Here is a 14,809-nt window from a genome sequence, read left to right as displayed (position 1 = left end):
CTTTCTATTATCCAGCAAAATGAAGAGACACAACCTACAGCAGATCCGCTTATAATATCCTCTGTTTTCTCTCACAGTCTCACCTCTCTGTTTCTCACTCAGAGAATACATATCTATTACACAGCCTCAAAATACAATACCCTCTTACATAGAGAGGGGTTATCTTATAGGGAAAAAAACCCTAAACTAAACATAAGTTCTACCATCAGATCATCTGCCTAATGAATGGCCTAGATTGACTAGAAATTACTATACTTTTACAAGGCAATTTTAAATTTGTTTTTAGCTTCGAGGGCGCTGCCCCCGAGGCGCCGCCGGGGGACCGCTGGCCCCTGGACCCCCGCGAGGGGGACAAGTCACCCCCGTGTGGAGGGGTGTACAAAATTCCTAGGGTATATATCCGGTTGAAACAAAGACCTATGAACAATCATGCTCCACACACAATAATCTCCCACTTGGAGAATGATTGTAGCAATTCCCCCGCTGCTTCATTTGCTGGACAATGACTCCTCTTTGGACCTGGTTGCTTCTCATCTTCATCATCATCCTTGAAGACCAACTGAAACTGAGCATGTTCTCAATTTCTCCTTGGTTACAACTTTTGTTAGCATGTCTGCAGGATTCTGGCTAGTGTGTATCTTTTCTAGCTTCAACTCTCCATCTTCCAACACTCATCGTATGAAATGGTACTTGAGTTGTATGTATTTAGTCCTGGAATGGAATGCCGAGTTATTTCCAAGATGAATGGCACCTTGGCTATCACTGGATAATGTGCCCATATCATGCTCCTTACCCAATTCACCCATAAACCTTTGTAACCAAATCATTTCTTTACTAGCCTCTGTAGCAGCAACATACTCTGCTTCTGTTGTTGAAAGTGCAACAACACCTTGGATTTTTGAAACCCAATTGACAGCTATTCCACCTACAGTAAATACATATCCTGTAGTGCTCCTTTTGTTATCTCTGTCACCTGCCATATCTGCATCAACATATCCCTGTAGAGAAATGTTTGAACCACCAAAGCATAATGCTTGATTTGTGGTACCTTTCAAATATCTGAGAATCCATTTCACTGCCACCCAATGTTCCTTTCCTGGATTTTTCATGTACCTGCATACAACTCTCACTGCATGTGCAATATCAGGCCTTGTGCAGACCATTGCGTACATTAAGCTTCCAACTGCTGATGCATATGGAACTTTAGACATATAATCCATGTCTTCTTGGGTCTTTGGGAACATTTCCTTACTAAGTTTGAAATGGCTAGCAAAAGGTGTACTAACTGGTTTTTCATTGTGCATATTAAATATTTTCAACACCTTTTGTATGTACTCATTCTAAGACAATGTTAATTTGTGATTTTTCCTATCTCTAGTGATTCTCATACCAAGGATTTGTTTTGCAGCTCCAAAATCGTTCATTGCAAATGAATTTGCAAATTTTCTTTTGAGCACATTTATTTCCTGCATGTTAGACCCTGCAACAAGCATGTCATCCACGTACAATAACAATATAATATAGATTCCATCATTTTGCTTTTTCAGATAAACACAATAATCAGAGTGACATCTAGTATAACCTCGTTCAGACATAAACTTGTCAAATTTTAGATACCACTACATTGGAGCCTATTTTAAACCATACAAGCTCTTCTTCAACCTGCACACTAGTTTCTCCTTCCCTTTTACCTCATATCCTTGTGGCTGCTGCATATATATCTCTTCCTCCAAATCCCCATGGAGAAAGGCTATCTTTACATCTAACTGCTCAAGATGCAAATCTTCAGCTGCTACTAGACTTAAAATAGTTCTGATTGAAGTCATTTTAACAACATGAGAAAATATTTCATCAAAATCAATACCTTTCTTCTGTGCAAACCCCTTCACCACAAGTCTAGCTTTGTACCTTGTTTTCCTCCATCTTCCTCCTTCAGCCTATAAACCCATTTATTCTGCAATGTTGTTTTACTTGCAGGAAACCCGACTAAGTCCCAAGTCTGGTTATGTGCTAAGGAGTCCATCTCTTCTTTCATGGCTTGCTCCCACTTCTTCCTGGTTTCTACCTGCACTGCTTCTTCATAACATTCGAGTTTACCAGAATCAGTCAACAATAAATAATATAATGAAGGAGAGTATCATTTAGGGGGTCTACTTATCCTGGTAGATCTTCTAACACCACTTTCAGGTGTTTGGGGTGCATGTTGCTGTTGTGGTGGTTGTTGTTCTTGTGGTTGTTGACTATTATTATTTTCAGGCACGTTTACTTTTTCAGTGATTTGATCAAGAACTACATATTCGTTGTTTTCTTTTTCCTGTTTCTTTTCCTGCAACTAATTCTTATGCAAGACCTTTTCATTGAATATTACATCTCTTCTCCTAATTATTTTGTGATTTTCTTAATCATATAAGCGATAACCAAAATCATTAACACCATATCCAATAAAGGTACATTTCTTTGACTTTGCCTCAAGCTTTGAACATTCTATTTTCTTTATCAATATGGACAAAGGCCTCACAACCAAAAGGCTTTAAAAATGGGTAGTTTACCTTTTTACCTGTCCATGCTTCCTCTGGAACACCACCATCCAAGGAACTTGAAGGCCCTCTATTTATTAGATAAACAACAGTATCTACAGCATCTGCCCAAAACTGTAAAGGAAATCCTGCATGCAATCTCATGCACCTTGCATGCTCCATGATTGTTCTGTTCATCCTTTCTGACACACCATTTTCTTGTGGTGTTCTTGGAACTATCTTCTCTCTATGAACTCCATGCTCTGAAAAATACCTATCAAACTCTTTGCTGCAATATTCACCTCCATTTTCTGATCTGAGACACTTCAATTTCTTTCCTGTCCCAATCTCAACCAAAGCTTTCCATTTCTCGAAAGTATCAAATACATTAGATTTATTCTTAATACAATAAATCCAAGTTTTTCTTGTTACATCATCAATAAAAGTAACATAATAATGAGAGCCACCAAGAGATGATACCTGAGTAGGTCCCCATACATCTGTATGCACAAACTCTAATTTTTTGCTCTTCTTTTCTTTCCCAACTCTGAGAAATCTGACTCTCTTCTGTTTTCCATAAATGCAATTCTCACAGAAGTCCAAATCAACATCTTCAAACCTAGCAACAAATTCCTTGAGTGAAGAATCTTCATCCCCTTTTCACTCATGTGTTCAAGCCTATGATGCCATAATGCTGCATCTGCTCCTTTCGAAGTTAAAGCATTAACAGAGTTAGAAATACCATTGTATAAATACAATGTACCAACCTTTTCGCCTTTTGCTATTGCCAAGGCTCCTTTGGTGACCTTCCAAGCTTTATCTGTGAAAGTTTTCACACAACCTTCACCACCTAACCGCCGTGTTGAAATGAGATTTTTCTTTAGATATGGAACATGCCTTACCTCCATCGGTTTCCATTCTGCTGTTTTACAAGAACCTTACCCATTCCAACAATTTTACAGGGTTTATCATCACCCAAACAGACTTGTCCAAAATCTCCTTGAACATAGTCATGAAAATATTTCTTATCAGGTGTGGCATGGAATGAGGCCCCTGAATCTACCACCTAGGAATCAGTAATATTTTCGAAAGAAAGAATCAGAGCATCTTGTAACACCTCACCTGTCACATTTGCTTCATGATTGTTTTCTTGCTATGCATATCCTTCTTTTCCCTTCTGAGATCTACATTCTTTCTTTAGGTGTCCTTTCTTTCCGCATTTCCAGCACACTATCCCTGATCTGGACTTGGATCTACCTTCCCTTGATTTACTGTGATATCTTGAGCTCTTTCCTGTTTCCATTTTTCTTCCCCTAGACTCTGCACTCAAAGCATTACCCAATGTCTCACCGGAGCTTTTCCGTCGCATTTCCTCTCTAAGGATAGCACCGACAACATCATCAAACTTTAAAGTACTAGATCCAGAAACAGAGTTACTAATGGCCATTACTAAACCATTCCAACTTTCTAGTAATGAGCACAAGAATAACAGAGCTCTAACGTCAACATCAAAGTTTACCCCTACAGAACATAACTGACTTCTAACAATATTAAAATCATTTAAATGGTTTGCAACAAATCCACCTTTCAACATCTTCATATTAAATAACTGTTTCATAAGAAATACCTTGTTTGAGGCCGAGGGTTTTTCATATAGTTTCTCCAACGCCTTAATCAAACCCTTTGTCATTGTTTCCTTCGAAATGTTGAAGGCGACCGATGCTGCAAGGCACAACTGTATTGTTCCAAGTGCCTTTCTATCAAGAAGGTTCCATTCTTGATCTGTCATACCCGTCGGCATCTTTGTTTTTTTGCCCATTGGTAGGTATAGATCTTTTTGATACAGATAACCTTCCATCTGCATCTTCCATAGCGAGAAGTTTTCGCCATTAAATTTCTCGACCCTAAACTTACCATCTTCTGCCATTGCTCCCACTCAAATGAGGAACCCTTCTTTCCTGTGAGTTTATCAGCCAAATAGACCTTCGGCTTTGATACCAGTTTGTTAGAAAATTATATATTACAGAGAAATGGAATACATAAAATATTGCATAAATATAAACGCAGAAAATACATAAAACAAGAGGGACATAGATACGCATGGTTCACCCAGTTTGGGCTACATCTACCCCAAACAGCCAGTCCTTCCTTTCTATTATCCAGCAAAATGAAGAGACACAACCTACAGCAGATCCGCTGTAATATCCTCTGTCTTCTCTCACAGTCTCACGTATCTGTTTCTCGCTCAAAGAATACACATCTATTACACAACCTCAAAATACAATACCCTCATACATAGAGAAGGGTTTCCTTCTAGGGCAAAAAACCCTAAATTAAACATAAGTTCTACCGTTAGATCATCTGCCTAATGAACGGACCAGATTGACTAGAAATTAATATACTTTTACAAGGCAATTTTACATTTGTTTTTAGGTTTGGGGGCACTGCCCCCAAGCCCCCGCCGGGGGACTGCTAGCCCCCGGACCCCCCAGTCGGGGGGTATCGGACCCCCCACACCCCCCTGCGTGGAGGGGTGTACAAACATCCTGGGGTATACATCCGGCTGAAACAAAGACCTCTGAACAATCATGCTCCACACACAACAATTCAATACTTAGAAGCTTGATAAAAAAATGACCTTTGAATCTTCTATAGATCTGAACATTTTGCCTTTCAAACTTTTAGTTGATGATTGATTATCAAAAAGATAGATTTCCATTTAAATTGCTTAAGTTTGTGAAAACATTTTTATAGGAATTGCTTGAGTTTGTAGGATTTTATTTTGTCAATAATTTCTAAGATTGAATGAATATGTTTTAATTCGAATTGGATTTCTGAAGATTGAGTTTTTACATATTCTTAATACTGAGAAAAAGCCTTTGATCTAAGACAAAATGCCTTATTATCTGTGAATCATAATTTCTAGTGGAATTCTCTACAACCAATGCTTAATATCTGAGAGTTTACATAGGATTGTGTATCCATTGTAGATCATTTATTATGTTCTTCAATCAGATTCGAATGGATTTATGAAATTAGATAATCGTGTGAATGAATTTTTTAGTCTAATAACATTGATGGGATTGACTTTCACCTTCAAGTATGACCCTAGGGTTAGTTCTGTGTGAAGATATTGAGCGAAATATATTATTTGAATTGAATTTGAAATTATGTTATGGTGTTATTGAGTTTGATTCTAGTAAGGCTTTCATGCATGAATTCTTTTTTGATTGTTTAAGATAAATTAGTGAATTGAATTGTGTATATTATTAGGAAGACATAATAGGATTCTTTACTTAAGTAGACTTTTAGTAAGTAATGGGATGATTTCGAATTAGGGAGAAATATTGGAAAGAACATTTGGTACTTAATTCAATACTAGCTTGAGAATAAAACAATAAACTTGGATCTGAACCATAATATTTTGCAACTCTAATATTGTGAATTTTGGATTAACATTTAAAACTATAGGGAATTAAAAGAGCATATAAAAATCCTAGCAAATAGAACTATCCATTTTTGCATATCAAGCTTGAGGATCTTGTTTAAGACCATGGAGATATTTTTTAAGGTGGAAAACAAAGCTAGAGTCACTCTAAGTATAGCCAAGAGGTTGTTCCATGTAGATTTATTCTTGTAGATCCCCATGCAAGAAGGAAGATTTAACATCCACTTGATGGATCTCCCATCCGCGTGAGGTAGCAAGGGATAAACAAGTGTAACGGAAATAATTTTGGTGACATGGGAAAAGGTTTCATTGTAGTCAATTCCTTCAACTATAGAGAATCATTTTGCAACTTATTGGGCTTTATGTCTTTCAACACTTCTATTTGATGCATAATCTTTTCTATATACCCATTCACATGTAATAAGTTTTCTTCCTTTTGGAAGAGGAAAAAGTTTGTAAGTATGTATTCATTACTGTTTCCCAATCTGGATGCACTAAATTTGCTCAAAATGTTTCGAGACCATGAGTGCCTAAAATTTGAGCAAAAAGAGAGGAGGATTGGTAGAATTGTGAATGAGTATGAGATTAATCTATACGATGAACGGTAAGGTCACTAGCTACTTCACATGTTGAACAGGCCTATTTGGGAAGTTATGGTGCTAGTGCAGGTTCATGTTCAATGGACTCATCTGGAGGAATGTTAGTGGGTGGAGGTGAATTTTCTTCTGAGGCTCGAATCTTTTTAAAACATTTATACTCCACATGTCCATCTTTCCTAGAATAACTGCAATGTCTTTCAATATTCTTACTCTTTGATTTTGATGTTTTATCACCATCAGGACAAGAGGTTGGATGAGAGGGTTTGGAAGACTTATTTTTCTTGTTGTTGCAAAGATGCTTCTTCTTTGGATGTTTGGTTTTATCGTTTTGTTGGGCCATTAAGGCCTTGTTAGATGCATGTATGGTGCTAATTACTCCAGTATGTAAGAGATTCTATAGTTCTCTAATCAGAGATTCACAAAAGGATTCAAGAGAAGTTTTTTATAGGTAACCCCTAGAGCTTCTCTAATGGACTAAATGTAGATATAAAAACTTAATATGTAGTACCAAGGTTGGAAATAATAATATATATGCATTATTCATCCTTTACTATGACTTGAAAAGTCTGAAAATAAATATATAAGTATTTTGAACTTAGATAAGTAAGCTTCAATGCAGGATAAATCATTAGGACATAAATTCATGAGATGATTTTCAGGCTAGTGAAATCTAATAATATTAGGTTCACCAAGTATTTTTATATTTTCCCAAGTTGTAATTATATCATCGATTAATTAAATATCCAATCACAAATATGGACAAATAGAAATTCTAATTTATCCATGTTCTTTGTCATTCCTATTATCCCATTTTGCTCTCCTATTATCAATACTGATGATAATTTATCGTCCCAAGGTAATTCGATACAATCCTCCATGTGGGATTTACATGAGAAGTAGTTATTACTTGTAAGAAAGAGTTCACTTGGAGTGCTCATATTAAAATATGTAGATGATATGGTTTATAAAGATGAAATTGGTTGTTTGGATGCAAAGTTCTAAAAAAAAATATGTTTCAAAAAAGCGACAATGAAAATAGACTTCTGAGGTGAATGTTATGCCCTTTTAAAAAAAGACATTAGAAATAGCAAAGAGTCATGTGGCAGGGTGAATTTAACCCGCATGGTAATGGATGTTGATGGAAAATAAAATTTTAAAAGAACATTTTCCTTCACTATCTTTTCTTGTAAGCTCACTTTTATAAATAAATTACTTTAAGATGTGACCCATTTTTATAAAATAGGTGAGAATCACTTTTACAATGTAGTTACTTTATAAATAAGACTTCCATGAAAAAAATAACTAAAAATTTATTAAAGTTATTTTATAGTGATTCACTTTAATATTATAGGTGGAATACACTTTACAATAAAGTTATGAATTAACTTATTTTGCATGAACATTTTCAAAAAGTAACATAAAAAAAGAGTTTTCAACGTAACTTTTAAATAAGTGAGCTAGTGCAAAAATGTAAATATAGTAGTAAAGGATGGTGGGATGGTTGCCTTTATTGATGCTCTTCCTTGAAGTGCATACTTTCCAAAAAAATGCATTCATCCAAAAACAAACAACAATAAGAAAAAGAAATTAAAACCAATAACAATGGGGTTAGATCTTGATTATCTTACTTGGGAAATGCAAGTTTCCTCACTATTTCTAATTTTCCAACACAGCACAAGGACATGACAAAGAGCATACACAATCAAGAAAGCACTTTCCACTCTATTTCTAATTTTCCGAGATTGCACACAGTGCATGAAAAGGACCATATAAAGGCCAAAAACAGTAGCAAATTGGGGATATAAACTAAAAATTGAAATATGAACTTTGTAAAAGAAAAAAAATGTCTTTGTAATATAAACCTCCATATTTGATGTAAAATGTTGTATCTTAGGAAAATAGACATAATTTTGAATGAAATGAAATGTCTTCTTAGCCAAAAAAGAAAAATTACAAACATAATGGAGTAGTATATTTAGGCCAAATAGTAAAACTAACATATCTCAAAAATGTAGAAACACGAGCTTCAAGATCTTAATCATCAGCAAGAGTAGTTCTTCAAACCAACTCTAATACAATGTTTGGGTAAACAAGGTATTCCATATAAGTTGAAGACATTCAATAACCACTCGCATGACAAGATCAAAGATCACAACGCCCATATTTTTACCTGGTTAAAACCATCTAAGAGGGAAAAAGTCCATGACCATAGCCAACATGGCCACTTGAGGCAATCTTATTAATGCAAAGGAAATATTTTACATAAGATATTTCTCACAATCAATCATCATCCATAACACTCCATTCTCTTTAAATAGAGATCATGAGCAATCAAGTGTTAAGCCGAAGATTAATAGTCATTAGTATCAAAGAGAATAATATGAGACATCAAATCCCTCTATGTTTATAATATATCATGGCCATCAAATTACAATGCAACTAATGCACTCTAAAGAAAAATACATTTTCCTAACAAAGTTGAACTTAACTAACCCCTAAATGTCTAAATATCCTAACATATTTAAGTCTTCGTTTCTTATTTCCGTGTTTTTGAAGGAGAATCATCCATTGGAAGGTTTTGTATGCTTGGTTTCTTAAGATGGCTCAAACCTTGTCTCTGGTTTTAGTTTTCGCCTCTTATGTGGGTTAGACCCCCCACACTCTATTTCCTCCCTCACTTTTGGTGGTTTATGGTTTCTTGTATTAACTCGAGACTTGGTTTTTCTAGCAAGGGACTTCCCATTCATCTCTTTACACTCCTTGTGGTCCTCTATTTTTAGGAACTCCCTCCTTGATATTTTCCCTACAGAACATTCTCTTACTATATGTCCCTTCTCCTTCCCTCTTTGAGGCAATTTCCCTCATCTGTCCAATGGTGTTGCATGGTTCTTCTTCTTCTAGTTGTGGGGGGCATCACAATTCTCGACCCCCTCCATGTCCAAGAATTCAAGTGGAAGCAAAGAGGTCATTTATAGCCTTTGTGGCAAACACCACCTCATGGAAAGAAAAAACAAATGAATAGTGGAACACAAATTTCTTTCAAATGCTAAAGTCGAGAAAGAGATTGTGAGTTTGATTCAAAAAAATAAGAATATGTATTCTAGAAATGGCTAGGTACATTTTAACCACAAACCTTTATTGACAAACAAAAAATATCATAGTAAGGTGCTCATAGAACACTCGGAACCCAAACACAAAATACTACTTAGTATTGTTAATATATAGCTACAGTTAAAGAACTTAATGGCAACGTCTCCAAACTAACCAAAAAAAAATAGCTGGTGTAAACTCTCCAAATATAAACAAGATGGCTGCACCGCAGCTAGTCCCTGCATTGAGCAGGAAGCATGTAAAAGAACATTATATGCTGCAACAGTTCCGGGCTTGGTTTCCACCCCACAGCTTACGAGAGCTAAACCGCTTTATGGATAAGGCAGTTTGTATTGAAACCATTCACCTATGAAGATTCAAGCAGGATAAGGCAGTTTGTATTGAAACCATAAATCGAAGACGATTCACCTATGAAGATTCAGTCATGATATGAAATCAAGCTTGTAGGCATATGACTAAGCGTTACCCTCATCTTTGGGTTGGCCCCTTTTTAGTTTAGTCGAAAGATTTGGTGAAAAGAATTCATACATTCACCAGTCATGGCAGTCAAAAGTCTTTGACAGAAGGGCCATTGCCAGCCAATTGCCTCATTACCAGCCGGGTCATTGCCAGACAGTCATTGAAGGGCACTGCTAGCCAAGTCTTACCGGGAAGTCCTATGGTTCACTTACACTAAGTAGCTTGTAACTATTATGGAAAGTTCTGTTACACCCAATGTGATAAGCTAACATAACTAGTTATGTTTTACATGCTATGATTACCATTACAGTGGAATGGCAATATCCAGTGATTACAGTAACATAACCTTTGCATAACTATGGTAATCTTAACCTTATGAAGCTAATTTGAATACAGTTAAATCGTGCTTAAGCTATAATAATATCAGTACTCATTTGATTAGGGAACAAATACGATCCTCTAGTAATGCCAAACTACTTCTCCCGTCAACCACTTTATTTACATAACTAACAACTTTATTCTTGCGTTCGTATAACTTGTTAAGATAGAGTTGGTTGTACGCTATGATAGCGGTGGTTTCAATAACTATAGTATTTTCCCCAGTATGTATCCATCGGTCTCTACAAACATGAATTTCCGCAGCATACTTTTAAGAAGTCCTCGGTCTTACGAACAGATGTTATTCAGATCTTATACATTTCAGAAGCATCTCTCCATGCTAGCACGAAGATGAAAGCATGGTGAGCGTTACATTCATTTGGGCATACATAGCGCACTTCTTTGATGGTGCTGGATCAACAGATGAAACAACCGCCTCTGCTCGCGCTAGGGATTACGTATTAGTAACTGCTTCTTCCGTTGCGAGGCGATGAACCACCGGTAGTAAAGGCGGAACTAGAGCCATTTGACTTTGATCCCATTTCCACTCTCCCATAGAGTGCAGACCTTAGATTTGATTCCGCAACTTTGCCAGCTCAAAATCAAAATCATTGTCATAGAATGATTTCAGACTGCAAGATATAATCATTCATTCGGCCATTTTAGCGATTCGAACGACCTGGAGATAAAGATTTGCATATTAGTATCCATTCTTCGCAGAGATGCGCATAACAGGTACCTTGTATGAAATGCATTGTTGCAAAGTAAGACCAAAAAGAATTTAACGATATTAAGATGCTCGGATTTTCTTATTCTCCGTATTTTTATTTTTAGTTTGAGTTTTACATTATAGAATGATCGACCACAGAAAATCTTAATACAGGGACGGCTGTGTTCTTGTAAAAGAATTAAATGCTACTGTTAAAACCACTGCGAAATTCAGATCTTGGAAAATCAATGAAGACATGAAGCTTGAATAAGAATTAAGGACTTCAAGACTTCTAAACGCAAGAATATGCCTATTCTTGGAAAATTTCAATCTCTGTAAATACCTTGTGTTCATCAATCTCATTTAAAACGCAGCATTGTTATAAAGCGCGGCATTACACAATCTCATTTAAAACGCGGCATTGTTATAAAACACGGCATTCTTAACAATAGGGAAAATGAAAATGCAAACGGAAAATAAAGGCAGAATCATGTAATTGTATTATCATTGGCATGTAAAGGCGCATGGAATAAAAAAAAAGGAAAAAAAGTTAGTGGACTATGTGGGCCTTCGCATGAGAGCCACATGCCTTGCCACTCTATCCTCTATCACCATTACATAGCATGCAATCCGTAACAGCGCCACTTAAATGTTGCATCAAGCTAACATATGTAACTCATTCAAAAAGCCAGCGTTTAACACAGAGAACCCACTAATTGTTCCCATGTAGACCAATTAATTCCTCCCATGGCCTTCGATTCACCTGCTGTCTGGCTGTTCTGGTCTCTGTAATCTCCAACGTCTTCAATGCTCGTTAACCCAACTTACTCAACAGACTGCACATTGGAGGGTGAAGAAAATAAAAAGGCTATTCTTCGGCTGTACGTTGCGTTAGAATCGAAAGATGGCGCGACAGTGCAGAAGATTTTGGCCCCCGATACAGAGTGGTCGTTCCACAGCCCGCCATGGTATCGATACTTAGCGCGTTTGCTCACAGGCGAACCCAACTGTGAATTACACTGTGTCAAGTTCAAATCCTACTCCATTACCGCTCTCGGCAATAAGGTGTTAGTTGAAAGTCGAGGCGACGAAACTCCGTATTGGATGCACGTCTGGACGGTAAAGAAAGGAATAGTCATACAAGTTCGAGAGTATTTCGATACGACAGTCACTGTTACGGACTTTGAAACTCTGGTTGGGAAAGTGCATTATATAGGAGTGAGGGAAAATTTTGGGGACGTTATGGTGCAGAAATCAGAAACCATTTGAAGAAAAGTCATACCTGGTTGGGTACCTATGATACCGCCGAAGAAGCTGCTAAAGCATACGATGCTGCAGCTAGATATCTTAGGGGTCCTTTCGCAAAAACGAATTTTCCGGCACCAACCCTTGACTCGGCCTTTGAAATGGGTTGTCAGGGCCCGAGAAGCATCCAAGACAACAGCGCGACGCTATAAGCTCACCTATCCAAGTGGTACATCAACAACGACTCTCATAAATTGATTCCTCACTCAGGGAGACAAGCAGGCAAGGTAATTCTACTGTAATGTCAGAATATATAACTATTGAAACTTCACAAATTTCTCAAGTTGATCAAATGAATATAAACAGAGTGTAGTTTATCCTCACCTTTACATATCAATGGTTTTTTCACCTTACAGTGTATTGCAGGAAACAAGTCAGAGCTCTCAGAGAAGGGAGGCCCTTTCCACTCATCTTCCAGCTCTTCTTGATAAGCTGACCCCCCTTGCCGTCTCCACTGATCTTCACGCTAGTAGTAGGCCCGCTAACAGAGATAAAGTGAAGGTGGATATGGGTAAACAAGCGTTGCCCTGGACGCTTGCGGGCTTCACCTCTTCTTTTGGATTGCGCTGCTATTGTGCAGATGCCGCTGCTGCCAGAGAATCTGGTATTCTGCAATCTCTGCAATACGTTTCTGCAATCTGGTATTATGCAGGGAATGCTCCTTCAAATGATAGGGAGGCTTATGGGGCTGGTCATAGTGCCGCTCCAACTGCTACTGGTGGGGAGACTTTTGCTTATGGAAATAGTGCTTCTTCACAAAATGTTTATTGAAATTCTCCTGGAACTTAGGAATGAGGCGGTGAAGGCCACCGAACACACGAAATCTGCATGGCATGCAAGCGGCAGTGGGATGGGTGTGTAGGTGGCAATCAGAATAACAAGTATAACCGTTGCTGTATTATAACATTTGACATTTTAGCATTTAATACTATGGATTAATGTTAGCATTAAGGGCAAACCGTTGACGGTCACGCATAATGAACTAGGCCTAAATAACAATTTAGGCTATGGTCGGGCCTCTTCCGCCTCGGGAAGAGGCCAAATAAGATGGCGAAGGATGGTGAAAGATAGCGAAGGATGGTGAAGGGCGCACATCAACGCGAAGACCATTCCAAACTTTATAGTGAGTGCAAATGAAACTTAGGCATATCCCCGCTCTAACCGCAGTATAACAGAGAAGGAAAGGGGTGAACTAATGCTAAGTCGGGTCATATCGATTACTATAGTCCCTGCCGGATGCCAGATAGCAGGGACTAATAAGATAGAGACCCCTAATACTATACAAGTGGATTCACAATAAAACTAAATGTTTACATTATTTATTTTTTATTTTTATATCAACCGTACGAAGGCTATTGATCATAACAATAATAAAATCTAGTTTCATAATCAAATTCTAAATACAATCAGACCGCCTTTTGTTTATAAATATATATGACATTACGTGCTTTTTTCTAATCGTTAAAAATATCCCTTATACGTTATTAGTTTTCCTAACAACAAATCAACTGTGACAGGAAAAAGTACTATATATTTTTTTGTTTCAAATTAATCTCTCTCTTCCCGACCTTTCATTGGCCTCATGTATAATTGATTCAGTTGTCTATGTAACGAAATATAGTATTATCTGTATTTTAAAAAAAGTCTAGACACAACTATGGCCCACTCCACCGACAATGGATATGGTTCCACGAGAATAACATTGCACTTAATTAAAGATGTTTAATCGTGTGAAGATGATAACCAAATATGTTTTTATACTATATTATTTTTATTGGATTTCATAATATATTTTTTTAATGGGTTTATATGTTGGGAACGGAATTTCTTCCAATTTTTTTTAACCTTAGCTTGACTTTAAAACCGAGGGAAACTTTCTCTTTTTTTCCTATCAAAGTGAAACCATTTATAATAATTTTTTATTAATAATCTTAAACTAGTTATTATTTAATATTATTTATAAATATAAATTATTTTTTATGGTAAAGGTGTTTTCCAATTTAATAAAAATGAGATATTGTAAAGTTATGTTATGTAAATATTTTAACTCGATCAAGTTACATAACAATAAAAATAAAAATACAATACAATTAAAATAAATAAATAAAATATAGAAATAAAATTACTAATAATAATTCTTAATTAAAATATATTAAATAAATCAAATTAAATATAAATAAAAAATAATAATAACAATAATTATCAATTATTAATAATTAAGCTAACTTAAATTCATCTTATTTTTGGATCTTAACTAATAATGATTTATAGCTATTTACATTTT

General features: G+C 36.4%; 1 protein-coding gene across 1 annotated transcript; it reads left to right on the top strand.

Annotated features, from left to right (window-relative positions):
* Positions 1-12,027: 12,027 nt before the first annotated feature.
* On the top strand, positions 12,028-12,489 carry LOC149141598 (uncharacterized). The gene has a single exon (XM_089451273.1). It carries the CDS (start codon positions 12,028-12,030, stop codon positions 12,487-12,489), a length of 462 nt encoding a protein of 153 aa, XP_089307399.1.
* The last annotated feature ends 2,320 nt before the right edge of the window (positions 12,490-14,809 follow it).

This window comes from Pinus tabuliformis, chromosome X (assembly GCF_031772625.1).
Source record: "Pinus tabuliformis cultivar Carrire ecotype Pingquan chromosome X, CPIR1, whole genome shotgun sequence".
In the NCBI taxonomy this organism is placed as follows: domain Eukaryota; kingdom Viridiplantae; phylum Streptophyta; class Pinopsida; order Pinales; family Pinaceae; genus Pinus; species Pinus tabuliformis.
This window is presented reverse-complemented; position numbering and strand designations above follow the sequence as displayed.

Bases quoted from the DNA above. Each gene is read 5' to 3' on its own strand.
- LOC149141598 (XM_089451273.1), top strand. From the start codon at position 12,028: ATGCTCGTTAACCCAACTTACTCAACAGACTGCACATTGGAGGGTGAA.